This window comes from Pelophylax lessonae, assembly GCF_965119305.1.
Source record: "Pelophylax lessonae genome assembly, chromosome: 5".
Classification (NCBI taxonomy): domain Eukaryota; kingdom Metazoa; phylum Chordata; class Amphibia; order Anura; family Ranidae; genus Pelophylax; species Pelophylax lessonae.
The window spans coordinates 68,645,031-68,672,057 of record NC_138772.1 but is presented as its reverse complement, the minus strand read 5'-3'; the positions used below and the strand labels follow the sequence as shown (position 1 = coordinate 68,672,057).

The 27,027-nt window shown below is 44.3% G+C and overlaps 1 protein-coding gene across 15 annotated transcripts in view; it reads right to left on the bottom strand.

The window, feature by feature from the left end:
• Nucleotides 1-27,027, bottom strand: part of CACNB2 (calcium voltage-gated channel auxiliary subunit beta 2) — a 519,021-nt gene that overhangs the window by 23,858 nt on the left and 468,136 nt on the right. For 10 of the 15 annotated variants that reach the window (XM_082259433.1, XM_082259426.1, XM_082259439.1 and 7 more), the window contains 4 exons: nucleotides 23,902-24,035; nucleotides 16,115-16,195; nucleotides 14,643-14,701; nucleotides 9,146-9,255 (listed from right to left, as the gene is read on the bottom strand). In XM_082259433.1, the coding sequence (XP_082115559.1) occupies nucleotides 9,146-9,255; nucleotides 14,643-14,701; nucleotides 16,115-16,195; nucleotides 23,902-24,035 (384 nt within the window). Of the gene's footprint in view, nucleotides 1-9,145; nucleotides 9,256-14,642; nucleotides 14,702-16,114; nucleotides 16,196-23,738; nucleotides 23,759-23,901; nucleotides 24,036-27,027 lie in introns of all 15 variants that reach the window. The other 5 variants (XM_082259437.1, XM_082259436.1, XM_082259431.1 and 2 more) reach the window with 1 other exon arrangement.

Genomic DNA, 27,027 nt, shown 5'->3' with positions numbered 1-27,027 from the left:
GTCTGCCTTTGTAAACACGGCAGACTGCTGTTCTGTCAATAATTAACCTGTGTTCCTGCTATTTAGGAACACAGGTCTCTGTGTTCATTCAGCAAGCCCACCACCCCCCCACAGTTAGAAAGCATCCCCTAGGGACACATTTAACCCTTTGATTCCCCCTGGTGTTAACCCCTTTCCTGCTAGTGTCTTTAGTACAGTAACAGTGCATATTTTTAGCACTGATTACTGTAGTAATGTCACTGGTCCCCCCAAAAGCTTCAAAAATGTCAGTTAGGTGTCTGATCTGTCCGCCGCAATGTCGCAGACCTGCTACAATATGCTGATCGCCACCATTACTTGTAAATTAAATTAAATAAAAATTACATAAATCTTTCCCTAATTTGTAGACGCGATATCTTTTGCACAAACCAATCAATATACACTTATTGGGATTTTTTTTTAAAGGAGGGATCCCTAGGCCTCAAGGACAGACCCAGGCAGGACGGGGGGGGGGGGCCCTGGCAGGAGCACCCACCAGGTACACCCCCCCCCCCAACAGCTGATCTTCCGGTCGCCAACAGCCCACCCCCCCAGCCATTATCGCCAGCATAGTGCCCTGCCCCCACCCCAGGAAGTGGACCAGACCACCCAAACAACCCCAGCTTAAGTGGAGGGGGAGGGGGGGGGTAGGATGGGGGACAGATGAAAAAAGGGAAGGAGGGAAACCTGGGGGTCTGACCTTCCCAAGGAGGGGCTCACGTCCACCCCGAAGCCCTCCAGGGGGAAAGGGGGGAAAGCTACTCACCATAGTAGCAACCGGGTGGGCACCGCTCCAGACAGAACCCCGCTCTCGAAATGGGGGGCTGTCGGACAGGAGGAACGCTGCGACTCGGGCCGAGACCCGGTTGTATGCGACCTCGCAAGGCGTTTAACTCGCAGGCCAGCCCCCATCCAGTGGGGCTATGTTGCGGCTGACCTAGCGCGAAGCTGAGGTCTGCACGTGTCCTACTCCTGTAGGGGGCAGTATAACTCAATAGTTATGAAGATCAGGAGCTGTGTCCATCAATGAACGAAAGAGAAATGCCTGTAAAACGGCCGAAAAAAGGCCTGTAAAAATAGCAACGCCTAGATGTGAACCCAGCCTTAAGGTCTGGTTACCACAGTTTTTCCTGTCCACACATTTTATAAAACACCATCCATATGGAGACACAAACAACATTATCTGACAAAGGAAGAGAAAAGTAACACTCCTTATTATTGTAGCACTTTTCAGGTTCATATTTGAAGTTAAAAAAAAAAAAGTTAAAAATTGAAATGTGGGATAAATTGAGGCTAGAAATGTTTAAAGTGCAGTCCATCAGTAATTGCAATTGTTCCCATAGGAAGTTACTAGTTATGTGCAATTCCAGATTTTACCAGGTGGTGGTGCTGCAGGAAAATCTGTGATTACTGCGGTTCATTGTGAGAAAACATAACCAACCCAAAAAATTGGATTTTTGTACTTACCGTAAAATCCATTTCTCTGAGTTCATTGACGGACAGAGCGCTCCATAAATCATAACTACTGGGTTATATTGCCTCCTCCAGGAGCAGGACTAGGCAGAACAAAAAACACCTGGCTACGCCAATGGGCTGTCCTCAGCTTGGTATATAACCCCCCTCTCCGCTCTAGGTAATCAGTTTAGTAGCAAACTATATTAGAAGTATCGGAAACTCCATAGAGGGGTGGGTGCTGTGTCCGTTGATGAATTCAGAGAAATGGATTTTACAGTAAGTACAAAAATCCCATTTTCTCTTTCGTTCATCGACAGACACAGCGCTCCATAAATCATAACTACTGGGATGTTCAAAAGCAGTGCCAAAAGGAAAATGAGGGGTGAGGAAAATACCCAAGGCTAAACACAAGAGTCCTTAACCAGGACACAGGAGCCCCATCTGAAAGAATGGGATTGTTTGATTTACCGTAAAATCCATTTCTCTAATGTTCATTGACAGACACAGCTCCTGATTTACTTAACCATTGGGTTATACCTTCCCCTACAGAAGTAGGACACTAGGCTGAAAAAAAGTCTGGCTATGCCAATGGGCAGTCCCAGGGGGCATATTCCCTCTCTCTGCTATAGTTAGAATTACAACTCCACAGAGGGGTGGGTGCTGTGCCTGTCAAAGAGCATCAGAGAAATGGATTTTACTGTAAGTCAAAAAAGTCAATTTTCTCTTTCGTTCATTGACGGACACAGCTTCTGATCTTCATAACCAAAAGGAGCTCAACCAAAACAACTGGAGCTCACCTGAAAAAAACAACACACCCTCAGAGGACCAGGTCCTCTAAACAGCAGCCTGCAAAACCTTGCGGCCAAAAGGAAGCATCCCCAGATGCCAACACATCCACTTTATAGAACTTTGTGAAGGTGTGCACCAACGACCAGGTGGCCGCTTTGCAAACCTGCGTCACTGATGCCTGATGACGCAAGGCCCAGGAGGCAATGGGCACCCGAGTAGAGTGTGCCTTGACAGGGAAAGGAGGAACCTGACCCCTGATAGAAAAGACCTGAATCTCCAGCTGTCTGATCCATCTGGAAATGATCGGAGGAAGCGGACAACCCTTTCCGAGGCCCATCCGTGAGCACAAATAGTGAGTCTGACTTCCTAAAAGACTCTGTAGCTGCCAGGTACACCCTAATTGCCCGGACCACATCCAAGGCATGAAAAGCAATTTCCTTCAGATGTTTTGGCCTGGGAAACAGGGAAGGCAACACAATGTCTTCATTCAAATGAAAATCAGAGACAACCTTAGGAAGGAACTACGGACAGGGGTGAAGAACCACCTTATCTTTATGAACCACCAAGTAAGGTGAACAACAGGATAACGCCGCCAATTCCGACACCCTGTGTGCAGAGGTGATGGCCATCAAAAAGGCCACCTTCTGGGACAGTATAAGCAGGGGAATCTCCCGAAGATTCTCAAAAGGAGGCTTCTGGAGGACTGAGAGCACCAAATTGAGGTCCCAAGGTGGCAACAGAGACTGCACTGGAGGGGTCAAATGCCTAAAACCCCTGAAGAAAAGTATGTGCCAGGTATGTGACCAAGGGCCATTGAAAAAAGACCGCCAAGCCCAACACCTGACCCTTGATAGTACTCAAGGCCAGTTTCTGCTTAACCCCCCGTTGAAGTAAGGTCCCGATCCGAGCCACCGAAAAAGTGTGAGGATGAACTCCAAGAGACTCACACCACGCAATGCACGTCTTCCATGTGCGATGGCAGATCCTCCTAGAAGTAGATTTCCTAGCTTTTAACAGCGTTGGAATCACTGACTCAGACAAACCTCTATCCATCAGCACCTGCCTTTCAACAGCCAAGCCATCAAAGCCAGTGACTGTAAAGCCAGATGGAAGATTAGTCCTTGGGACAGCAGATCCTCCCTGAGAGGAAGCTTCAAAAGGAACTTTCGGCGACCAGCCACACCAGATCTGTGTACCAAGCCCGGCGAGGCCAGTCTGGGCCACTAAGATGACTGGAATTCCTTCTGCCTCGATCCTGCGTAGAAGTCTTGGCAGAAGCTTGAGAGGAGGGAAGGCGTAAATTAGACGATACTGACCCCACGGGGCCACCAGCTCATCTGTGGCATCAGCCAGAGGATCCCGAGAGCCACAATTTTCTGCACCTTTCTGTTGAGCCGGGACACCAACAGATCCACGTCGGAGATGCCCCACTGGAGACACAACTGATGAAACACCTCTGGATGAAGAAACCACTCCCCTTGGTCCAACGCCTGCTGACTGAAGTAATCCGCCTGCCAGTGTACGGCGGAGAGGGCTGAAACAAACTGCTCTGCCCACCTTAGAACGCTGACTACCTCCAGAGCCACCTTGACACTTTTTGTGCCCCCCCCTGGTGATTGACATAAGCCACGACCGTGGCATTGTCCGATTGAATGTGCACTGGACATCCCTGAAGATGATCTGTTCAATGTTCCAGGCACAGTCTGATCGATCGGAGCTCCAAGACATTGATCGGTAGTCTGGACTCTTCCAGGGTCCAGATCCTCTGAACAGGACGCCTCCCCAGCTGGACAGGCTGGCATCCGTGGTGACCACTGTCCAATACAAGGGGAGGAAGGATTTTCCAGCCGCAGAACTAAGCCACCATACAAGGGACTCCTTTGTTCCCCGGCTCAGCCGGATCTGATTGTCCAGAGACTGCAGAGTCTTGTCCCATTTGCCCAGAATCTCCCTTGCGGGGACCTCATATGGAACTGCACAAACGGAACTGCCTCAAAGGTAGATGCCATCAGGTCCAGCATGCGCTTGCAAGTCTGGAGGGATGACCATCTTCTGGACAGCAGGAGGCGAAATGCAGCCTTCAGTTTCGAGAGTTTGTCCAGAGCAAGGAGCACTCTGGCTAAGGCCGAGTCCAGAGTCAGACGCAGATAGTCCAGTTTTGTGGACGGAACCAGAGCAGACTTCTGAAAATTCAGAATTCAGCCAAACTCCCTCAAAGTTCATATGGTGATTTCCAGACTTTCCACTATCACAGTAGGAGACTCCGCTTGCAGAAGGAGGTCCTCCAAGTAGCCCAGTACCGCGATCCCATATTGGCGTAACAATGCTAGCACCAGGGCCAACACCTTCATGAAGACCCGAGGAGCGGAGGTGAGACCAAAGGGTAACGCGACAAACTGATAATGCTCCTCTCCCACCGCAAAGTGGAGGGAGCACTGATGACCTGCACATATCGGAATGTGAAGGTAAGCGTCCTTGATGTCAATGGAGGCAAGAAAATCCCCCTGATGCAGGGAAGCCACCACCGTGCGAATGGACTCCATTCTGAACTTCTGCACTCGCACAAAGCCTGTGGTCCAGAATTGGATGCACCTTGCCTTCCTTCCTGGAAACTGTAACAGGTTTGAGTAAAAACCCTGAAAACGTTCCGAAGTCAGAACCAGAACAATCACTCTTTGAAGTAAAAGGCCTTGCACCACCCCAAAAAGAGCCTGTAAGCGGACTGGGGACAGTCACACCATGGAAGGAAGAACCTTACCGGAGGGTAAGAACGAACTCGATCTTGTAGCCAGACTATATGACCTCGTGGACCCACTTGCTTGTACCAGGGAGGTCCACGGGTCCAGGAACCAGCAAAAACATCCTCTCAGCCCCGATACGGGTGAGGGTGCACCTTCATGCTGAAGGGGCCTTGTTTGCGGGTCTGGAGAAGCCTGCTTTTGACTTGCCAGACCAGAAGGCTCCACAGACATGGCCACTGCTGTTTTTTCTATGGCAAATCACCGCAAAATTGCTGCTGGACTACACAAACATGCACAAGGCTACAACCAAATTGAGGCCCTGGGCGACACCGGGGTAACGCTCCAGACAGAATCTTTGCCACTGAAGTAGGGGAGCTGTCGGCCAAGGGGCTGCTGCAACTCCGACCCAAGCGGGCCTGCCTCTGTCCATGAGGCTATGTTGCCGCTGACCTAGTGCGTAGCTGCGGTCTGCATGCGCTTGCTGGGTGGGCTGGGGGGACCACTGGATCTAGATTATCCAACCGGTCACCCAGCATGGCAGTTGATTGTAGATCTCCCGAGAGAAAAAAACAAAAAAGATGTAAGGAAGGAGAAAAAATATCCTAGGACCAGAGATCCCAGCAGGGAGCCTAGGTCTTTACTCCTGACTAGACAGATTAAAGCGGATTACTTAGAGCGGGGGGGGGGGGGTTTATATACCAAGCTGAGAATGGCCCATGGGCGTAGCCAGGTGTTTTTTGTTCTGCCTAGTCCTACTCCTGGAGGAGGAAAAATAGCCCAGTAGGTATGATTTAGGGAGTGATGTGTCCATCGATGAACAAAAGAGAATAAAGGACTTGTTAAGGCTGCATTCACACTTTCATCAATGCTGGGGCACTATTCCTCCCACTGACAACAACTATGAGGCACTATTCCCCCATTGACACTAATGATGGGCACTATTCCTCCCACTGACACCAACAATGGGGCACTATTCCTCCCACTGACAACAACGATGAGGCACTATTCCTCCAATTAACACCAATGATGGGGCACTATTATTCCCACTAACACTAATGATGGGGCCTAATTCCTTATATTGATACAAACAATGGGGCATTATTGCTCCCACTAATACCAATGATGGGACACTATTCCTTCTCCTACTAACCATAGGCACTATGTAATTGGGCCATTTTCTACTCCCACTGACTACAGTTTGGCCCCCTAAAGTTTGAAGGGCAGTGAACCCCTCCTTCCCCTCATAAGATACTGACTCTGTGTTGATCTGCTCCCTCCCACTGCATCCGCATTGGCAGGAAAAAAGGGAGCCACTCAGCATTCATCTTGGCTGGTAGGAGATCAGTTCCCCGTGAGGTAGAGAGGAGAGACTGGATGCAAGAGAGAGGGAGAGCTGCTATCTTCCCAGTCGACCCACCGCTCTGCTCCAGATGACCAGCTAGATTAAAGGAGGATCCCAGGTGCATGTCTAGATGCACCTGCATTGGCTGAGGGAATAGTCCTGTGAGGTGAAGAGACTGTCTGTTCCCAAACGTTTGCTGAGGATATCACTCCAGGATTGGTGAGAGGGCACCTGCCCAAATCCCTCTTAAGACAATGCACTGAACCACTGCTTTTATTTCTGCATCAGGACAATCTGTGGTGCTGATACATTCTGCTCAGCAGTAATAGTGCTTGCCTGATTTAAATGAAGATCTCTCACACAATTCAAGCTCTTCTATTTATTAAATCTTCTCTGGATGTACTCTATTCTTTCATCAAAGAAGGTCATCAAGTGCACCATCTTAAAGTCATTTAACCTTTTAAAGGGCCCTGTCTATATTTGGGACTTTAGTTACTACACGTGTGGGTTAATTCAGTGCACTAAGATAGGGTACTGTGTCCGGGCTGGTCATTTGGGACTGTGATGCTGGGGTGAAGAAGGGAGAGTACTGACTTAGGAATAAGGCCATTCCTCTGCCCTCCTCCTGCCTGGACTCGTATAGCCCGCCTTAAGTAAGATTGACAATTGTTTCTGGGTTGCTATTTTCTATTTAAATCTGTTTTGCTTAAGTGAGTTTACCTCTGCTCTTGGGGTTTTTCACTTAAAGGAGTTCTCCGAGAGCAGACTGAGTTGATTGGAGGATCCTTGGATAACCTTTATTTCCTTTAAAATTACTTTTACATATTGTGTTGTTATTATATATTCTCATCTTCTTAATGCCCCTTTTCTCCTTTTTAAGGGAGTTTCAGTTATGCCCCATACACACGTGCAGATTATCTGCAGACTTTTGTCTGCAGACTTACCAAAACCATATAATATGAGGTCAAATCTAAACACTTTCAATTTGTATGCAATCCGGCAGGCCCTTGCACTACATAGAAAAGGTAAGTCTGCAGACAAAAGTCTGCAGATAATCTGCACGTGTGTACGGGGCATAAAAGTAATTTTTGTGTTTACTACAACCTCTGTCCATATTTCTTCTGTTGTTACACTCACATTTTACCAGGTGTGCCAGTTGGGTTGAATAGGCAGAGTGAGGTACCAATAATATTCAAACGGCTCCTGTGGGGGTAACACTACATTGGTAATGACTTTAAAGTAATTGAATAACTTTCCAATAAGTTTACTATAAGGACATTCCTTGTAATAATATAAGATGATCATATAACTAAAAAAGTAGTAGTTGATGGTTTTATTCCCAGACAGAGAAAGGTCTTCTTCAACTCTACTTCCTTCATTAGTAATGCATTCAGTACTGATCATCCTCTGATATACCATCAGGCTGAAGATTACAAATATCTTTTTATATTTTTGACTTGTAACTTTAAGAGAATCTGAACTGTGCAAGTTGTACCCAAAATAGGGCAGACATAGGGCAAATGACTAGTCACCATTATTGCCTGTGGCCTTCCTGCAGCTGATCTTTTGCCATTTCTGACGGCTCAAGCTATGTTCTGCAATGTGTCTGTGTGGAGGCGGCCAACTTGGTGGAGGCAGGACTTTGCTTCCTCATGTCAGAGCCTGTAGCAAGGAGCACATTGAACACCAAAGTAGTGAAACAAAAACAAATCTGGGCCAGAATAAAACTCAAAAAGCTGCTGAACACCGTGTTCATGATACAAAAACACAACAAATATAAAGCAAAAAATAGTGCAGCGCTGTGAAAAAATTGTCCAATATTCATATGTAAAAGTCCCAAAATTTAGTGAAGATGATAGTCCCACAACTTTTGTGATAGGTAGAAGATCCTAAACCCAGTGACACCTCTTGCACACAAATCCTGCTTACCAGATCTCGTGTGACCCCATCAGAGTGGTCAACAAAGACCTGTGTGTATCCCAGGTCACTAGCCACAGTGGTAAGAGAAGGTCAATGTCCGTTAAAAACAGAAGGTGCTTCCATGTGGCATGATCAAATCCAGTAAAATCGTAACATTAAAAATAAAAGATTGCCAACATAAATTCCTCGATATCCAGAAGTTAAAATGGCACACCACTATGCATGCTCAGTTGCAAATCAGCAATAAAAACTCTCCTCTCTATCCAAAAGTAAAAAAAAAGTTTTGCCTTTAGTTATACTTTAATAAGTCTTTACAGACCTTGATATCTGCAGGCACCGTGGAGCAATTCCCCTTCAAAGTTCTTTCAGGCTATTCTCTCAGCATCTTAGCTCACCTGGCTCGGGACTCAGCCGTTCAGGTTAACCGGCTAACCCCTTCCCAGCAGTGACACAGCAGCTCAGATCACCCTGCTTACCCCTCAAAACAGTGACTTAGCAGCCTTGCAGTATTCTAGTAAGTAATAGCTAACACGAATGAACATTTGCTGTGAACTTTGAGTATGCTTTGAACTTTGAGGATGTACCTACCTTTCCAGTACTCTCCACTATGTCACTATAACGCAAGAGAATCCTAAAGTAAGTTGAAAATTACACAGATCTTTTGCCACATGTGACATCCGTCAGGCCTGATGATTGGTCACTCAGGCACATAGCACAGCACTGTGGGAAGACCACACCACCCCACTATATCTGGAGTTCTGGAGTAGGAGTGCAACATAAAGAAAATGTGAGAGCTATGCTCTAAATGGATGAACCTTCTAAGAAATATAACTGCAACAAAATGTATTAAATAAGAAAAGGAAAAGAATATGCAACCCACCTAAACTTGATCGTGTATTGGATCTCTCTATAATTGCATGTTTACTAGGATTATTTAATACTGAGCGTTTGGCAAGAGAGATGTCAGCAGTGACCCGTGTAATGGATATTCTGGAGAGAAAAAAAAAATGCAAGACAGTGATTAAATTCAGCCGATACTGAAGCTCATAATACAACAATATCACAAAAAGCACTAATCAACAGTCCATGCATACAGGAAGCTGCATGAAAAAACTTTAGCGACAGAATCAACAGGTATTTGTGATACTTTGTAGGGTGGTCTAAGGCCAGCCATTGATGGATCGATCTGTCTATGGGCAGGCTGGTTGTACTGAAGTTAATTCATTGATCGACTTCAGTACAACCAGCCTGTTTTTTTTTTTTTGTGCGATTACTGCTAGTGGCTATAGCTACCGGCAGTGATCATTCTGATGGCTGAGAAACCTCCAGCTGTCAGAATACAATAGCGCAACAGGAGGGGTTCCCCCATCAATGCTGACTGTGTTGATGGGGGAATTGAGCAATCTTTTAAATATATCCTATTTTCCTGGCGCATCATGGCAGCATACAACCGGTTTTTGCTCCGCCCCCACAACCTGATAGGACTGATTAACTATAAATCAAACAGACCCGACTCGCAGCATTCTCCTTTTTGTCCTCGTCTGATCAGGACTGGAGTTGCGAGGTATCTCTTACCGTTTGTCGCCCCTATCCAGGTTCAGCCTCTCCTGGGTGGAAGTCCTTTCTGTACAGTCTCTAAATGAGCTATATGGTTGGAACCCATTCTGGTGGTCTGGGGGGCATAGTTTAGCCTTTCCCTGGTGGAAATCCTTCCTGTACAGCCTCTACATGAGCTATATGGTTGGAGCCCCATTCTGGCAGAGCAGGCCTGTCAAATAAAGCTTTAAACAAGCTTTGACGTAAGTGACAGCATTTTCCCTTTGCTTTTCACCTCTTTTCTCTTTTTTGTGGGCGTTTGCCATTTCCAAGATGGCTTCAGCAGTGCAAGTACACTCTGAGGATGAAAGGCAGGAAGTGATGCAGCCCCTGCGGCCTGTTTCCTGACTAGCCCTCTTCCACGATGGTGATCTGAGCATGCTCAGGCACTGATATCATCACTAATGGCAACATGTGATTGTTTTAAATGGTTTCATGGCATTTTTGGGCAACACATGGTGGAGCTCTCTACTCATGCATGCTGAATGCTTATGTGGTCATTGTTTGCAGGTATGTTTTCCCTTTTTATGGCATTCACCTGAGCTTTTCCTATCTCCTTCTCAGTGTTGCTCTGGGATCACTGTGCTCTTTGTGGCATTCACCTGGGCTTTTGCTTTCTCTTTCTCAGTGTTGCTCTAGGATCACTGTGCTGTTTATGGCATTCAACCTTGGCTCTTCCTATGCTTTCTTCCTCAATGCTTGCTCTGGGATCACTACGTCATGCTGTTTTTCATTTCAGTCTGCTGCTGTGCTCTATATCTATGGGGAACGCTGCCCAGTCAGACCACCCATTGCTTTTAAGGTATAGGGATTAGGTAAGTAGTGAAGATTGAGAAAAAGAGAGCCAATATCTACAGCCCTGTAAGGACCTCAAGATGGAGGAAGCCCTCTAAAGGTTAAGACAAGGCACCATCTAAGAGCAGACATCCAGGCAACATTGATCAAGGTTATCATTGCTCCCAGTTTACAAACATCACAGGTTACCGCTCCTTATTGGCCACAAGATGTCACTATGACAGGCGCCTAATCTCCTAACAATTGAATTCAGGTGATACAAGTGGCTAAGGCCGCGGGTATAAAAAATGGAGATTTGTGGCGTCAGTACATCCTGACAAAGCGTGCGTCACGCAGGCGAAATGCGTTGACGTCATCACGCGTTGGGCCCTGTGCTTCACCTTGCGCTCCAAAGCCATTCTCCGAGTCACTTCCGGGTTTGGGGACTCCATGTGTAGGTGTAGTGGATGCGGAGACAGTGATCTTAGAACGCTATACTCAGCTTTCCATGGGTTGTGAGAAACAAGTGGAAAAATCATTTTCAATCTGTGTCAGTTCAATAAGGATCCAGTGTGGTGGGGTAAGAGACATTTTAGGCCCCGTCGGCCACATAAAATAGATTATGCTCTTAATGCACTTCATCTACCCTGACCCAGAGGAGACCACGATGTACACCGACTTTTGTATGGACTGTCTCTCAACCTAATTGTCAAGACTTTTATGAACTGTCTCCTATACTTGACTGTTAAGATGCTTACCGCTATGCTTGGCATGTACCCTAATCATACCCAAGTGGACCAAGTCATTAGGGAGTGAATATCTATTGGACTGTATGCTGTCACTGCAACTTTCACATACAGGGTGCCTATCCTCCCTTTTTCATTATTACTTGAGCTGGGTATTAAGGACATTACCACCTCCCGATCTGTGGTTTCAATAAATCAAGGGGATGCAATATCCTGCATAAGAGCAATATTGTAATGATTGTTCGTGAAGAACTGTTTTTCTCAGCAATGTTTTTCGCCCGGAAAGTCGGAGCATATAGAAGGCTTGTTTTGAACTGTCCTCCATTCCTCATATACGTGCACATCCAGTGTAATCTTTTTTGATAATTCATGACATTCTTTTAGTACACTGGCCATTTACTAGGATTTTTGGGGGCGGTTCTCCATGGAGTGCTGGGATGTATGTCTGGGGCCCTTTTATGTGTGTGAGTGAATGTGGTTTATTTTACAGCCTCAAGTGTAACAGGTTTCTTCTTGGTCTGCTGTACATTTTAGCGACTGGAAATTGTTCACCAGTCATGTATATATTTTTTCAATAAAGAAGTTGTTGCATTTACTCCAGTGTCGAGCCTCTTTGCAACTACTTTACAAGGGTAACAACTTTGGATCCCTTGTTGCTTTTTGTTTGTCACATTCTGTATAGTTGCTAAGGCTCCCCGCTCTGAAATTGACCGTATGGTGTACATACTTATCAGTAAGTACCATTCCTCACATATTGGCTTTGAATGGTCTTTTTGGACCCCTTGAAACGATTTTATGTATTGTTGTACCAGCCCTGATAGTTGCTGCATTTGTGGCGGGGAGTCATTGCCTGCCAAGCTAACATGTCAAGTCTGCCTGGAACAAGCAGGATACAGCACTGCTCAAGATAGAAGGAGCTTTCTAAAAGCCAGAACATTCACCATTTAGGCACAGACATCCAGGTCATCATCTCACCCTTCATTATTACTGCTTCCCATTTACAAATACCACAGGTTACCATCCCTAATGGTTGCGGCGTTTGTGGTGGAAAGTCACTGCCTGACAAGCTAATATGTCAAGTCCGCTTGGAGGAAGTGACAACTGACAAAGAAGGGAATGTCTGGGAAGTAGCCGTCTTGATTAAAGAATCGACCAAGGAATTGATATATGAAGCCTGTACTTCCTAGTCGGTGGCTGAATTGCCTAGCACTTCCAACCAGAGTTAGTAGGTGGTGTCCAAATTGGAAAGGTTGTCAGAAGAAGGCATCAAAGGGCTACAGGCTTTGACGATTGCCCAATAGAGCTTTTTGCAAGGGCAGTTAAGGATGCAATTGCCTGGAGTGAAGTCGAGAAAACTCCCCACAAGGTTAAAGTACTCAATTCCCTTCGCTGAACAACTGGAGGAGTTAATCCAGGAAGAATGGAAGGGGTCGGAGAAAAAGGCCTGTATGAACAGGTTGTAAAAGCTGTATACCCTGAAAAAGCTTAAGGTCAACCTGCTGCGGTCTCCTCCGATGGTGGTGGATGCATCATTAATGCAGCTGGCAAGACACATCATCTTGCGGTTGTGTTCAAGAGGGCTCTAGCCTGAAAATTAGACCCAGCTCTGAAGTGCTCCTACGTACTGTAGCATCTGCAGATGCCTGCAGACCAGCAATAACCAGCCCATGTGCTGAGTGAATCTAATGGAAGTGGTTTCATAATTATCAACCAGCTGCTGCACCTGCAGGACTCTGAGGAAAGTGGCAGGGTCTGCATCCCTTTAGACGTGATTTCTTCTTGGGAGTATCTTACCAAAAATTAATTTTTGTTGCAGTGGATGCCAAAAATCTGACTTGTATCTTTGTTCAGACTTCTGGGAAAACCTGTGAGCCAATCTCCCAAGTAGGAAATTATGTTTCAGGGAGGCGTTCTGTACACATTCTGTGCATAGTACACCTACAGATAGCCATATTTCTTTGCTTTTTAGAGAAAAGTATAGCCCTGCAGATTGAAAAGGAAAGTGGAGTTACCCTTTAAAGAAGCCCTTCTGGAGGAAGTGAAGAGAGACAAGGTGGTAACAGCTTTGGAAGAGCTGAAATTGGCAGGAGACTCTGCGGGGGATGTGTCAGTAGACGTCAATTGATGTTTTTCTGCGTGTGCTCGCTGGCCAAACCAGGGTGACCACTGGATCTAGATTATCCAGCCTGTCGCCCAGTCCAGCAGTTGATTGCAAATCTCGAAGGAATAAAAAATGGGAGAAATAAATTGCCAGGACCAAAGATCCCAGCAAGGAACTAGGTCTTTACTCCTAACTAGGCAGAAAAAAACTGAGTACCTATAGCAGAGAGGGGGAGTATACCTCCTGGGACTGCCCATAGGCATAGTTAAGTTCTTTTTCTGCCTAGTGTACTACTCCTGTAGGGGGTAGTATAACCCAATGGTCAATAATCCTAAGGAGCGGTGTCCGTCAATACTTCTGTGTTTGGTGTGCTGTTAACAATTAATGTTAACAATTAATGACACTGAAAGCGTAAGTAGGTAATTTTAGGTGTATAAATGTGGCCATACACTATACAATCTGATTGTACCATTTACTTTAGATTTACCAAAACTATTTTATAGGAGGACACACCATATATCCAATCACTATGCATCCAATCAGGCAGGCTCCTGCCCATCAGGTGTGTCCCCGTGGGCTGCATGTGGCCCCAAGGAGTTTAGCAAGCAGCCTTCCTTTCTTCCTGATGCCTATAGGCGTGTCAAGTGAAAACTTTTCACTGGCTAGTCTAATCCTGTAGATGGCGCATAACCCAATAGTGAAGAAGCATTGAGAGCTGCGTCTGTCAGAGGACGATAGAGAAAATGCACTCGTAGATAAATGCTGGGGGTGCAGTGAAAACTCAGTTGCTGGGTGGAGGTGGTGTGTGCTAATAGGGTTAGTTGACCTTACTGGTTTGTCTGTCTGTGTCTATATACCGGGTAGTTTCTGAAGCGTTCTAAGAAAAATAGCAAAGGCTAAGGCATGACTTGTTCTCAAAATCAAAGAGAGCTTGTATTTTAGTGCAGCTGAGGTACATTAATAGTATATTGCTACACAGGGGAGAAAAAAGACGAACTTCGCCTTTAAGCCTTTTGGAATGTGCTATGGGGTCCATTTTTACAATCATTTCTATGAAGTCTAAATGAGATTTGATAACTGGCAATTGAAAGCAGAACAAGGTAAGCAGCGTCATCATTTAGATGGAAAAAAAAAGAGGATACATGCTGCCTTGCACTTACCTTCCTTCAAATCTGTGTTTTAAAAAGTCAAATAATGCTTTCTGCATCATATCTGTCACCTGCAAGGAAACAAAACCGAAGACATGAGACACAGGGCTAGTGCTTACTCAGAACTATTTGAGCAGATCTGTTTATTTCATCTATATACAACTTGTGTGTGTGTATATATATATATATATATATATATATATATATACATACACTATATAGTATAAAATACTGGCAGAGCTTTAAGCCTCCTACCTTCTTCTTCCCCAAATGACACTTTTTTGGGGGGGAGCGGGTACCTTGTTTTGACAGGTACCTGCTCCTGCTTCCGCTCAGATCGCCTAGACGATCTGACTGGAAGTTCTCCTCTCCCCTCTATTCCCGCAGTCACCTGGGACATGTCACAGGTCCCAGAAGACTGCGGGACCATTCACAAGGTGTACAGCGGTTGGCAGATGCACATTGGGCACCAGGCCGTGAAGTCGCAAGCTGGCATAGCTGGGTGCCCACACGTAAGATGCCAACGCCAGGGAGAGAAGACCGAGCGAATTGATGGCTCCGGTGAGCACATTGCTGGATCTTAGGACAGGTGAGTATGTGTTTATTAAAAGTCAGCAGCTACAGTTTTTGTAGCTGCTGACTTTTAATAAACACAAAAGTCACTGGAGCCCCTTTTTAGGAGTGTATAGAACTAATAAAATGAGTCCCACCCCCAACCAGCCTGGACTGGACTGTGAAAAAAGAAACAGCATCCATGGGAATGTCACACAGACATGGAATTTGTATGACAGTTAACTGAATTCAGATATCTGGCACTGCAATGCTAACCACTAAGTTACTATGCTGCACCAACCAACATTTCCTACACCAGTAATCAGGTTTGGGAAAATGTACAGCTACTGTGTGTTTAAAGTGTTACTAAACCAACAACCGTAAAATCAATCTGTATATGCATGCTTGTTATACTTACTGTGGAACCTAAGGGGTTAAATCTCTGTATTGTGTAAAAAGGCTGTTTGATCCTGTCTTCTCTGATCCTCTCTTTCTTTCTCCGTCCCCAAACCATCCCCTAATAGAACAGAGGCTAGGGGACAAGGTGCACATGCTCAGTTTGGTGTGTATTGCTAGAGAGTTTTTTTTTTTTTTTTTCTTGGGTGCATGTGATCAGCACAGGGCCAATCAGCACTGTCCAGACAGAGGATCAGGGGTCTTGCAGCCTCATAGGACAGTCAGAGTAGAATTAAAACTCCTCCTACAAGCTTTAACCAGACACTGATAGAAGTCACAAGACTGCTCTAACTGCTGATGAAAAAAAGTATTTCGTAATATATATTTACTAAAACTATTGCATTTCCATGTTCTGTGTACTGTGGGAGACCAGATATAGCGAATGCAGGCTCCTGGGTTTAGTAACACTTTAATTTTAGTAATACACCAACTTGAATAAACTGAAGGTTCTTTATGTTGAATGGTGTGTGCCTTACCTCATATCCTTTTAATGAAGGCCCCACTAGAACTACAGGTCTCATAGAAGGCACTACATCGTAAGGAGGAATGTGCTCTGTCTGTGCAAAAAGGGAACACGGTCAAACAGATCATATGGATGTTAATGTATCCTTATGGACTAAGGCTATAGGATATTCCCAGAAGCATGGCAGTATCTGGCTAGCAGCCTGAAATAGGCAAAGCAAAGAAGTTTATGCTCCACCACAACAGATCAAAAGCACATATCTAACCTGTTTCTGCAAAATGTCATATAGGTAAATCTGAATTAAAATGTAGACTTATTTAATTACATGGTTCACAACACAGTGAAAGAACAAACGCGTGCATTTTTGCATGCACCAAGCCTCAGGATGCCACAGTACCATGAGGTTTGCTGCAGCGCATTTTTGGAAAGGAGTCAGGGACCTCTTATCTGAATTTCTCGCATGTAGGGCAGCCTTCTTTAGATGCCACACACCAAAAACGCGCAGAAATGAGGCTGTGCTTGGTCGTACCTGTAAGTGTGAGCCAAGCCTAAAATGATGGAGCAACCAGGGGCCCAGAGGTTATTACAGCTTAGATATAACACTTTTTTCCTCCATTCCACCATTTCCTGCATGATGGGACTGCTTGGTTAAGTATTTTAAAGGAATCTGTGACCATGTAAATACTATTCACTTGACAGAGTTGACAAAAAGAAAGCACCATAAAGTGCCTTTAAGTATCTTTGGTTTATGATGCACTTCCACTCACTTCTTGTTACTGATCCTGGACAGGAAGTGATGGGAAATCATACCAATGGGACATGGGTAGCAAAAATTATACCGATAGGTGTTTTAGGCCTTCCCTACTCTATAGGCGCTTTTCCACTGCATGGTACGGCTCGGTTTGGCGCTTTTTCACTGCATGGTACCGCATGGTACGGGTTAGAACGGTTCGGTGCGGTTTGGTACAGCGGCGCTTTTCCACTACATGGTACGGCTCGGTAAGGCTCGCTCAAACAGTACCACCTCGGTTGGGGTTCCAAGCGGGCCGTACCTATACCATATCCCACAATCCTTTGCATGCAGCCTTGATTGTTTGTCACTACTAGCCACTGATTGGTCAGAGAATCGTTGTAATCCCACCCACTTACTACTTTAGTGGAAAAGCAAACCAAGCCGAGTAGAGCCTATATAGTGCTGAAATGTGCCGACTCGTACCACGCAGTGGAAAAGCAAACTGAGCCGAGCTGGACCAAGCAGTCCGAGTGGAGCCGAGCTGGTACTTGCAGTGGAAAAGTGCCATATGTAAAATGCAAAGGAAAAGTTTGGGCTGTACATACACTTTAGGTGTACTGCATTAAAAGATGAAATTAAAATTTTCTATACTGCAAAATTTTCTATACTGCATTTTCTATACTGCATACTATTTCTGTATTCAGGGCCCTTGTGGTACACAGAATCCCTATTATCAGAAACAAATAATTAAGGGCTGGCATCATGCCAAAACCTCTATTAATTTGGTTAAAAAAGTACGGCATGGCATTTTGTTTCTTTTGGATAAAATGTAAAATTGTTAAAATCCCTGTCAGGCTTCACTGACTGTTGTCTGGGCCCCTGCTGGAAAGATGCTCCCCTCTCTATTTGTCCTAGTTCCTGATACAGAAAATTATTAGGATTTAAAATTGTTTGTTAAAAAAATTGTTAAAAAAGTTTTCACTGGAACAGGAGGTAAGGGAAAATCTTCCAATGAGGTTCGCTGCACCAGTGGAAACTGCCTGAAAGGGGAACTTCCTCTGCTTTAGAAAGATTTCCTCCTACTTCCTGTGGTGTATCTGGAACAGAAAGTAAATGGGAATCCCCTCAAAGGTGACAGACTAACAGGTTGTGTTAATTATAAACTACTTTATCCAAAACTAAAAAAAAAAAAAAAAAAGTTTTTGACTTTATATACAGTGCATTTATAAATTATTCAGACCCTCTTCACTTTCAATTTTATTATGTTGTAGCCTTATATTAAACTTGTTTACATTCATTTCTTTTTATTAATCTACACTTAGTACCCCAGAATGACAAAGTGAAAACAGAATTTCAGAAATGTCTGTGAATTTAGAAAAAAAGAAAAAACTGAAATATCACATTGGTATATGTATTTAAACCCCTTGCAACAACACTTGAAATTTAGCTCAGGTGCCTCCCATTTCTCTTGATCGTTGCCAAGATGTTTCTACACCTTGATTGGAGTCCTGTGGTAAGTTAAAGTGGAGTTCCGGCCTCAAAATCGATAAAATCAATTTTGGGCCATCCGCTTGCTAAGGGGAACCTGAAAAAGAAATGGATACTGGCAATTGTTTTGGTCACTTACCTTATTATAGAAGAAAATATACTCACCTTCCTTCCACTTCCTCCCTCTGCGGCCGTGGCCCGTGCCGTCACTTTCGGTTTGCGGTGATTCCTGGGAGCTGAGCGTCTTCGCTCCCAGGAATCAAGGCGCCTGCACCGGCCCCGCTCGTCACTTCCTGTGCAGGCATGGCATTCACTGCTAAACAGCTTCTGGGCATGCCCAGAAGCTGTGCAGGGATGACGCGCCTGCCCCGGAAGTGACGAGCGGGGCCAGTGCAGTGCATTGTGGAACTCCGACGTCACGGAAGAGGATACGAAGAGGGACGCTGCAGCTTCAGCTGCCCACACCTGAGATGGCAGCGCTGGAGAAGAAATTTTCAAGGTAAGTATTTCTTCTTACAGGTAAGTGCAACCCGGGACAGTTCAGAGGCTATCCCTTACAGAATGTACTAGTCCTAACTGTCCCGGGGGGTATTTTTAGCTTAAATTCACCCCTGAGACCGGAACTCTAAATTGATTGGACATGATTTGGAAAGGTACACACCTCTTTATAAAAGACATCACCACTGGCAATGCATAATGTATCAGAGCAAAAGCCATGAGGTCAAAGGAACTGCCTACAGAGCTTCGAGACAGGATTATTGCAAGGCACAGAACTGGGGAAGGCTACAAAATGTTTTTCAACAGCAGGGACTGGGAGACTGGTCATGGTTGAGGGAAGGCTGAATGGAGTCAAAGACAGAGCTACCCTCAATGAAAACCTGTTCCACAACATTTAGGTCCTCAGAATGGGCTGAAGATTCACCTTCCAACATGACAACGATCCTAAGCCTGTCCAGGAATCCAGCGGGGTGTCTTCACCCCTGCCGATTCTTCTGTCGGCTCTCAGGTGCTGCCGCTGCCATTGCTTGTAGGGGAAACTGGCGAAGCGCGTTGCGCTTTGTAAATGGCCCTGCGCAGGGGGAAGGAACCAGGTACCTGCTCCCCTCTCTCCCCCGAGAGGTGCCAAATATTGCACTGGAGGGGGGGAGGCAGATAAGTGGGGCTTCCCCTTTTGGGTGGAGCACCGCTTTAGGCACATGTGGTATTTCAGTTTTTTCTTTTTAAGAAATTCCCAGACATTTTTAAAATTCTGTTTTTACTTTGTCATTATGGGGTACTAAATGTAGATTATTGAGAACAAAAATGTATTTAAACAACTGTAGTATCAGGCTGGATCATAACAAAACTGAAAAAAGTGAAGGGGGTCTGAATACTTTATAAATGCACTGTATATATAGAGACCATATAGCAAAAGTAAAATTAAAATAAAAGCAATCAATACAAAGTTATAGTATATAAAAAGATATAGAATATACAATTTCTAGTCCTGCTACAGGAAAAAGCCTAGTTTGCCAGACCACACTATCCATGCATGAAGCTTTATTAAATAGTCTTCAATCATATCATCTTAATTAAATAAACAATTTATTACAGACAATCTTACAAAGGAAGAGAAATAGAGATACATTTATCTGTAATGGATAATAAACTTATACTGACGACAAAGAGAAGTTAGACAGACAAACAGAAACCATTGACAGATAATGTACTTAAAGCACAGGAAGCAATGAAAGGCAATATAAAATCATTTGTTAGATAGGTCTGTTCTGTGTACAGAAGCCACTGGCATCATAAGTTATTAATGCTACATGAAGCTGACTCATTAGAGAAATACAAGCATTCAAATAAGTAAACCCCTGACAACCAAATTTCGGAAGCTGCTGGCAGTTCATGCAGGAGACGTTTTGTGATTGGTTGCTATAGGTTACTGCAATTTGTAGAATCTTGTCCCTCATTGCTCTGTTTTACTAAATAAGATTATTTGCTCAGAATTTTATTATTACTTGTAAGTCACTGCAACCAATCTAACACTAACATAGGACCCAAACATGTCTCTAACAGTAAACAAAACCCTGTAGCCAAACACTCTTGTGCCAGGATGTTGGCACTGTATGATCTTGGCACCAAGCTTCCATTGCTGGGGGTGTAATGAGTGGTAGTCTACTCTGAGACTGCACTTACACTAACAGCAACCATTCTGGCCTTCTGTGCTAAGACCCTCTTTGCCAAGACCACAAAGCCCTGCTTGGGGGTTCAGTGCTGGGAACCCTACACTGCATGATCTTGCCATGCCACCAATGCCATGCTGACCTTCTGAACTGGGATCTTCTGTGCCAAGATCACACAGCTCTACCCCAGAGATCCCCAGAGCCATAAGACGTTGGTTCCCAGTTTTGGACAGTATGGCCCTATAATGCTATTTGCTGGTGTATGTACCTCAGTATATAATTATTGCATATTAGGCGGTTTAGAAATATATTTTTTTACAGAAGTAGTGGATGCTTGGAACATGCTTCTAGCAGCAGTAGTGAGTCTTACAATAGCAAGTCAATTCAAAGCTGAACTCTGTACTACAGAAAAGGTTACAGTGGGTCATCGTCCACACAACAAGGGTTAAATGCTCTTTTTGGGAGTAGGAAAATTGTGAAATACTTACCCTATTTAAGGGTTAAAAACTATGGCGCTGCAGGGCCACTGGGTGACAGCTTGGATCAAAGTTCAATAAAAAGTCACCGTTGGTGATGGTTGCTGCTCACCTAGACCAGGTCCTGAGTCACCTAATGCACATTAGGTGCAAGAAAGCAAGCAATAAAGGGCACCACCATCTAAGTGTAAACAGTTTTTTTTTTAAAACGGGGTAAAAAATAATATTTGCACTCACTGCATGAGATTGAAAGTCAGCATTTCAAACAAGGCAAGATGGAGTCCTCTGTGAAGCGGGTATGGTAAGCAGAGATCGGCACACAAGCGGCTGGTGGATGCAGAGCTGTGCTGAGAAGCAATCTGGAAGCCACTGACCACATTCTGGAGAGCTTGCATTTCATCTTGACAGCAGTTCTTCTCCCTGTCTCACCAGCAGCTTCCCTGCGCAGCTTTGCATCCACCAGCCGCTTGCCTGCCCATCTCTGCTTATCATGACGGCTTCATAGAAGATTTCATTTTGGCTTGTTTGACATGCTGACTTTCAACCTTATGCAGTGAGTGCAATTATTCTTTTTTTTTCAGTTTTAATAAACGGTTTACATATAGATGATGGCGTCCTCTCTTGCTTGCATTCTCAATACCCTATTCTTTGCTCCCATAGGCTTCCTCCTCTTAGGTCCTGCAAATGTTCTTAAGGACTCTGAAGGCCCATCTTCATTCCAGGAACATTGGATAGCAAGAGGAGGCCACTGAATGCCAAGGGGACGAGGAATATAGTAAGTATTTCACTTTATTCATCATCCCCTAGACAAAATGTGCATTTAAGCTGGACAATCCAGAATTCAGCTCTAAACATAGCTTGGAATTAACCTATCCTTCGACAAAAGTGTTTAAAGTAGAAAAAAAAAAAAAAAAAACAAGAAAGAACAGACTGCTTGAAGGATTTGACACTATTCTACCATTCGTCTGCTATGCCTCAGATGCTTGCTTAACTTCTGTAAGCAGCAGTCGATACATGGCACCTGGGATGTAATTGGTATAAACGGGAAGCACTAGAGCTTTGCTCTTCTCTTATTGTCATACATGAAGTCCATGATCTTCACACAACAGTATAGACATTATTGTCTGTCTATGGTACTTGGAAAAAAGCCAACGTGGTACCAATATTTAAAAACTATAGGCCGGTCAGCCTAACATCAGTAGTCTGCAAGATTTTGGAGGGGTTGTTAAGGGACTACATACAAGACTTTAGTAATGAAAACTGTATTATTAGTAATAATCAGCATGGATTCATGAAAAATCGTTCTTGCCAAACCAATCTATTAATACGAAAAAAGAGGGGGGAAAGAAAATGGACTTTGAAGGCACCGTAATAAAAACCTACGCCCTTGGTTTTTGCTGCATCAGGGTTGGCGCAGTTACTTTATTTAATTAAACCAATCTATTAACCTTCTACGATGAAGTGAGCTGCCACCTAGATAAAGGAAAGCCTGTGGATGTGGTGTATCTGGACTTTGCAAAGGCCTTTGACACCGTTCCCCACAAACGCTTACTATACAAACTAAGGAAGGTAGGTATGGACCATAAGGTGAGTACCTGGATAGAGAACTGACTCCAGGGGAGAGTCCAGAGGGTGGTGATTAATGGGGAGTACTCGGATTGGGCGGGTGTGGAAAGTGGGGTCCCCCAGGGTTCTGTCCTGGGACCAATCCTGTTTAACTTATTCATAAATGATCTAGAGGAGGGGGGGGATATCTAGTACAATCTCAGTATTTGCGGATGATACTAAACTAGGCTTGCCAATATCTTCTATGCAGGATGTGGAAACCTTGCAAGCGGACCCGAACAAAATAACGGGGTGGGCAACTACATGGCAGATGAGGTTTAATGTTGAAAAATGTAAAGTAATGCACTTGGGGGCCAGAAACGAGAAAGAAAGCTACTCACTAGGGGGGGAACCTCTGGGTGAGTCTAGGATGGAAAAGGACTTGGGGGTACTGGTGGACAACAGGCTTAGCAGTGGCATGCAATGCCAAGCCGCTGCAAGCAAAGCCAACAGAATACTGGGATGTATAAAAAAGGGGATTCACTCCAGAAATAAAGAGATTATTCTCCCGCTCTACAAGACTCTGGTCCGGCCACATCTGGAGTATGCTGTTCAGTTCTGGGCACCGGTCCTCAGGAAGGATGTGCTGGAACTGGAAAGAGTCCAGAGAAGGGCAACAAAAATAATTAGGGGAATGGAGGACATCAGCTATGAGGAAAGACTACAAGCACTGAACCTATTCTCTCTGGAGAAGAGACGATTGAGGGGGGATATGATATCAATGTACAAATACTGTACTGGTGACCCTAGCATAAGGAACAAACTATTCAGAGAAAGGAAATACAATAAGACACGTGGCCACTCACTAAAATTAGAGGAAAGGCGGTTTAACCATAAAGTGTGTAAGGGGTTCTTCACTGTAAGAATGGTAAGGATGTGGAATTCTCTTCCACAAGCAGTCGTATCAGCAGGGAGCATTGAAAGTTTCAAAAAACTATTAGATGGGCACCTTAGAGACCACAACATACAGGGGTATACAATGTACGGTTAAAAGTAAACACACACACATCATAGGTTGAACTGGATGGACTGATGTCTTTTTTCAACCTCACTAACTATGTAACTATGTACTTCTGGATGACCCACTCTATGAAGAAGCCAAGTAAACTCTGTACTCATGATGCCAGTGGCTAGGTAAACTCTTCACCCATGTCACAGTGAACTTACCGATTTTTGCTTCTGTTTAGCTACAAGCAGCATGAAAAAGAAACAAAGAACAACAAAGGCATGCATGTTATTGACATGTCGAGAGACGGACATTTAACAGGACTTGCAATGCGTAACAAAGAGCAGCAGTGCGGATGGCGAGCGTCACACCGGAGCTGGTTACCTTCTTAAAAAAAGGCATTCTTTTCTCTTTGGAGAGGGGTGATGTTACACTGTTTACACTGGGTTTAGGGGATCGGTGGTTGGCTGGGATATCAAGCTCTTCTGCCTCTAAGCCAGTGGCATCTAAGTCTATAGCTATATACAGACAAACCATGTACAATTATCAGGTGGGGATACAGAGGGCATTGGATTACAGTTATACAATTTTACCTGAAAAAGAAATGTCAGAAACAAGTTAACTTAAAGGAATTTTCCAGTTTCCAAATACAGAGAGGCTTGCCTAGCTATTGCCATACAATACAGAGTTGTAAGTGCTTTCTCCCTGTTTAGATTAAAAATGGCAGCCATACATTGAGCTATAAAAAGCAAACAATGCAGCTGACTAAATATGAGCATCAACTGCAAAAATGAGGACGTTTAAGGCTTGAAGTGAACCTTATACCTGCCCATGCAGAGCCAAACCGGTACCTTTTCCTGCCCAACGATGCACACTCCCCTTTCCTACACCCCCTCTTTGGTCAATTCAGCCATAGGGATTGAGAAAATTAGGGTTTGTGTAAGATCAGAGTCACTTCATTTGGAGTTTATACAGGGCTGATGGCTCATCCCACCCCCATGTGACAGTGCTGGGCCAATCACCAAGCACCAATACTGACATATGGCATAATCACATGCTCCTCCACACCTGGAAATACCGGGTATATTTTTCACTCAGTGGATTAATGGAGCGGCAGGGGAAGGGAAGAAAAAATGGTCAGTATGTGTTAAATGCTGGGGAGGGGCCATTAAAGGAAATTTGTTGTTTTGCCCTATATCGACCAATAAAATAAAACAGGTGCCACTGCTGACATGTTGAAGGTGCAGGCTTCAGGTCTGTCATCTTGATTCTTCCTTCAATGTCTAGTGACTCACTGTCCTGGAACAAGAATCTGTACAACCCCAATTTCCAAAAAATTGGGACGCTGTGTAAAATCTACATAAAATATTCTAAAACTGTTAGACAATTTTTACACCCAGCTTTTCACAGATTAGTGAACTTCTGCCCATCTGGGTTGTTTGCCCCCAGTAGGGCAGCCCATTTAAGTAATTGGGGTGCCCTAAGCGCAACAAGCATTACCACGTGAAAAACACCCCAAAATGGCATGCAGGAACACACGTTCCTGCTATGCTCAGGTGTGAAGGGGGCCTAAATATCCTCCCAGTAAAGGAAAAAGTAAATGCTTACTTTTTCAGCTTCCTGTGCCACAAATTGCCACTCTGAACCGACCTCCTGAAGTTTGTTCAGAAATTGACACTTCTTAGAGTGTCAATTTCCAGCTTCCCTGCTGCATTCAGTGGCTCCTCCCACCAACTTCTGTTTTACTACACAATACAATAAATGTACTATTACTGTCTATACTTTCTACAGTTACTATCTCCTTTCACTGTAATTGTGATTTCTGACTTTCTATAGTGTTGGATCCCCCTCTTCCCAAATAGGTAATGGCTGTATACAGTTATGCTTCCCAGTGGAATAGCAAGAAGCAGGAAAGGTTCGGTGGGCTGCTTTTTATATAACAAATCATTCTCTAAAATCTGACATGGTAGCCAGTCAAGAAACTCTGTGGATGGACCCAAGGATCAAAACAAGAAAACAAATTGTATCAGTTGTGAGGTCTTTATTTTGCACAGCCCAGGTTTCTGTCTGTCTTCAGACTGTATATAACAAAGACATTTTTTTTTTTTTTTACGGGTTTGGGTTTTTCTGGGTAGACAAAGATGGTCAAATCTAAGTAAAATTAAAGAGTGGATTTATGCAAATTGGAGCAAAAGTGGAGCATTTGGCTACGGAAATCAATCTGTTTAGCTGCTGGAATAACAACTCTTTCTCCGGGTTTATTTCCAATTTCCATATATCACATTGAACCAAAAAAAATAATCAAAAGAGAACAACCATAAATAAAACAATACACATCAGTTTGTGGCTATAAAAAAGACTTACATCTTATATTATGACACTATACCAAAGAAAGACACACATCCGGCTTTCAAAATTAGGCCTTTGAAAGAAAGGTATATGTGTGACAAATTCTGCTATACATGGGAAAACAACCGAGTCTGTATTCTGGTATGCTTGGTACTTGTTATTTACTTCAAAGCTCACTGTCATTTGGACTCTTAGGCTCCATGTACACGGGACGTTGTTAAAAGTCCCGTTGAATGCTGGAATTTTAAGAACGTTTAAAACGGCCGTTAGGTCGCGTTTGCACCCGCGTTTAGTGGGCGTTTGCGTTTAGAACCGTTCCTAGAGGTCAAAAAAATCATTGCCCTTTAAAATGGAAAAACGCGAGCGCTGAACGCGGGTCATCACGTTCGGTCACGTTTTTGCGTTTGAAACGCCGTTAAACACACGTTCGAACGCAAATAATTGCTTTCCAAACAGCGTCCCTGAACTCAACTGCCTGCAAATGACTGTAAACGACCCTGTGTACATAGACAGATAAGATAACATGTAGGTGGGTTCAGGGGCTTCTGAAAAAAACGCCCAACTGCTCCTAAACGGCCATTTACAACGTCCCGTGTACATGTGGCCTTATAACTGAAGTACTGTGTTTTTCACTTTGTCTAAGTCAGCCTTTCACAACATTTTCAAGGTATGAGGAACACTTAAAATAACAACTTTTCAGTCTCAGGGAACCCTGCTAAAAATCACTATATCTACAACTCACAATACATTAGTGTGATGGTCAGTGGGAAGAATGTCTCTTACATCTATGGTCAATGGGAAAAATTTCCCCTCTAAAGATAAAAAGATCAATGGTGTCCGTGGAATTATCTGAGAGGCAGAAATTGCTTGAGGAACCCCTAGCAACCTCTGGAGGAACCCTTAGGCTTGGTTCACACTGCCATGACCCGAAAGTTGTGTGACTTACAGTGCGACTTTCCCAAGGTATTTCTTAGCGACTTGAGTACTACTGAGTGCAACTTTGAAGCAACTTTCAGGGAAAGCATGGGTAATCTTTCTGTTGTGTCAGATCAAAATCACATCAATATAGATGAGGTTTAGACTTGGCGGCAACTTCTGTAAAGTCTATGGGCACAAGTCAGGTAGAAGTCGCCTTGAAGTAGTACAGGAACCTTTTTTCAA